The sequence below is a fragment of the Pygoscelis adeliae genome, unplaced genomic scaffold, assembly GCF_000699105.1.
Source record: "Pygoscelis adeliae isolate BGI_AS28 unplaced genomic scaffold, ASM69910v1 Scaffold352, whole genome shotgun sequence".
In the NCBI taxonomy this organism is placed as follows: Eukaryota; Metazoa; Chordata; class Aves; order Sphenisciformes; family Spheniscidae; genus Pygoscelis; species Pygoscelis adeliae.
In genome coordinates, this window is record NW_008824353.1 from 6,683 (window position 1) to 8,376 (window position 1,694).

The 1,694-nt window shown below is 54.3% G+C and overlaps 1 protein-coding gene across 1 annotated transcript in view; it reads left to right on the forward strand.

The window, feature by feature from the left end:
- Positions 1-5: 5 nt before the first annotated feature.
- SLC20A1 (solute carrier family 20 (phosphate transporter), member 1) overlaps positions 6-1,694 on the forward strand; it is a gene marked incomplete at its 5' end in the record, with an annotated part of 8,149 nt that continues 6,460 nt past the window's right edge. The window contains 2 exons of the mRNA XM_009319335.1: positions 6-120; positions 222-307. Coding sequence (XP_009317610.1) covers positions 6-120; positions 222-307 — 201 coding nt within the window. The remainder of the gene's footprint in view (positions 121-221; positions 308-1,694) is intronic.

The following is a 1,694-nucleotide window of genomic DNA, read 5'->3' on the forward strand; positions in this document are numbered from 1 at the left end:
TGGCTTCGTTCTTGAAGCTCCCCATTTCTGGTACCCACTGCATCGTTGGAGCAACCATCGGCTTTTCACTGGTGGCCAAAGGGCAAGAAGGTGTCAAGTGGTCCGAGCTGCTAAAAATCGGTAAGTCCAGCTTGCGTGACCACCCCTGCGCGTGGCATCTGTGTACCCCCTGGGCTTCCCCTCCCAGCAGTGGGATGCTGATCGTGCCTCTTCTCTCCTAGTGCTGTCCTGGTTCATCTCACCCCTCCTTTCGGGCATCATGTCTGCTATCCTATTCTTCCTCGTCCGGAGGTTCATTCTCCGTAAGGTAAGGGCTTGTCCGCCCCATTTTCTGACGCCTTGGGGCTTGCGGGTGCTCCCTCATCTGCCCCTTGGACTGGCTGGTCGGCTTATGTGCACCAGAGCTTCTCCAGGCACATCCAAGCGTGTTGACACTTTGGTGAGCCCTTCAGGCCTCCTTTAGAAGGAGCTGAAGGGATGGGAAAATTTGACCTGTAGCTGCTCCACAAAGTGGAGCCTGGGAGGTGAGGAGGCTTCATTCAACCCCCTCCAAAACATCTGGGCCGGGAGTGTCCTGCCTGGCCTCAACAGAAACAGCTGCGGTTTCCAAGTAGTGAAGTAGCTGAGAATTGATAAGATTAGAGCTTCTTGTCAGGCTCTTCCTAAGTCCTGGCGCAAGGCTGGACCTCCTCTTGTGTCAGGCTGCAGATGAAGGCAATGGCCAACAGCGATGGCTTTTTTTAAGCCAGGAGGGCTGGAATTGTCCCTGGTGCTGTGGAAACTGCCCTTTCCTCCCATCTGGGGCCCCAGGTAAAGTGAGGGGCGCTCGGGCTGGCTCCAGAGACATGCTCACGCTGTTGGGAGTGTCTGAAAGCCCGGGAAGAGGGATTGGGCACCCAAAGGTGCTTGAAATGGAGGTGGCAACTTCAGACTTCATGTTTCTGAGATGATGATGACGCTGGAGCGCAGGATGCTGCCAGCCCGGAGCAGGGGTATCCAGTCAGCTGTACAGAGGAACTCCAGCATTTTCTTCTGCATATTTGAGGTTAACTTAAATTATTTTAGGTCTTAGCTCTAACTGTTTCTGATTCAAGAGATGTTAAGATCTTATCGCTGCTAGTTTCTACCTGGCAGCCCTTTGAAACAATTCAGTGTCACTGCTGTCGGAGTAACCTTGTGTAACTGGCCTTTCAAAGCTGGGCTGGCCCTGTCGGGCTTCATTCCGGTGCTGAAGAGCCTGGTTGCTCTGTCCTGCTCAGCATTCGGTAATGCTCGGTGTGTTTGTACTGACGCTAGACCCCGATTGCTGGGCAGCAGTGGAGATTAAGTGCTCCTGCTGCTCGGGTGAGGGCCTCTCTGTGCAGGTATGTGGTCAAATAAGCTGCTTTGTGAGCAATGGACTTTTTTATTTCATCCAAGTCAGCTGGAAAGAGGTAAAAGCTTTGTCTTGACAAATGGTTTTCTCTGAAAGTGCCTGGGGAGTTGAAAGAAATGCAGCTGGAAGCTGTGGAGGTATGCAGGCTGGAGAGCCTCGGGAAGGGTTCAGGAGCCATGCGGCCCCTGGCTGCGGGTGCAGATGAGATGCTCCAGCCTTGGGAGTGGTGGGACTCTCAGCTGGTCCTGCCCTGGCTCTCTGGGGAGCCTCGTGGGACCCACAGTGTTCTGCCACCTTCTCTGCCCCTAGACTGCTGGGG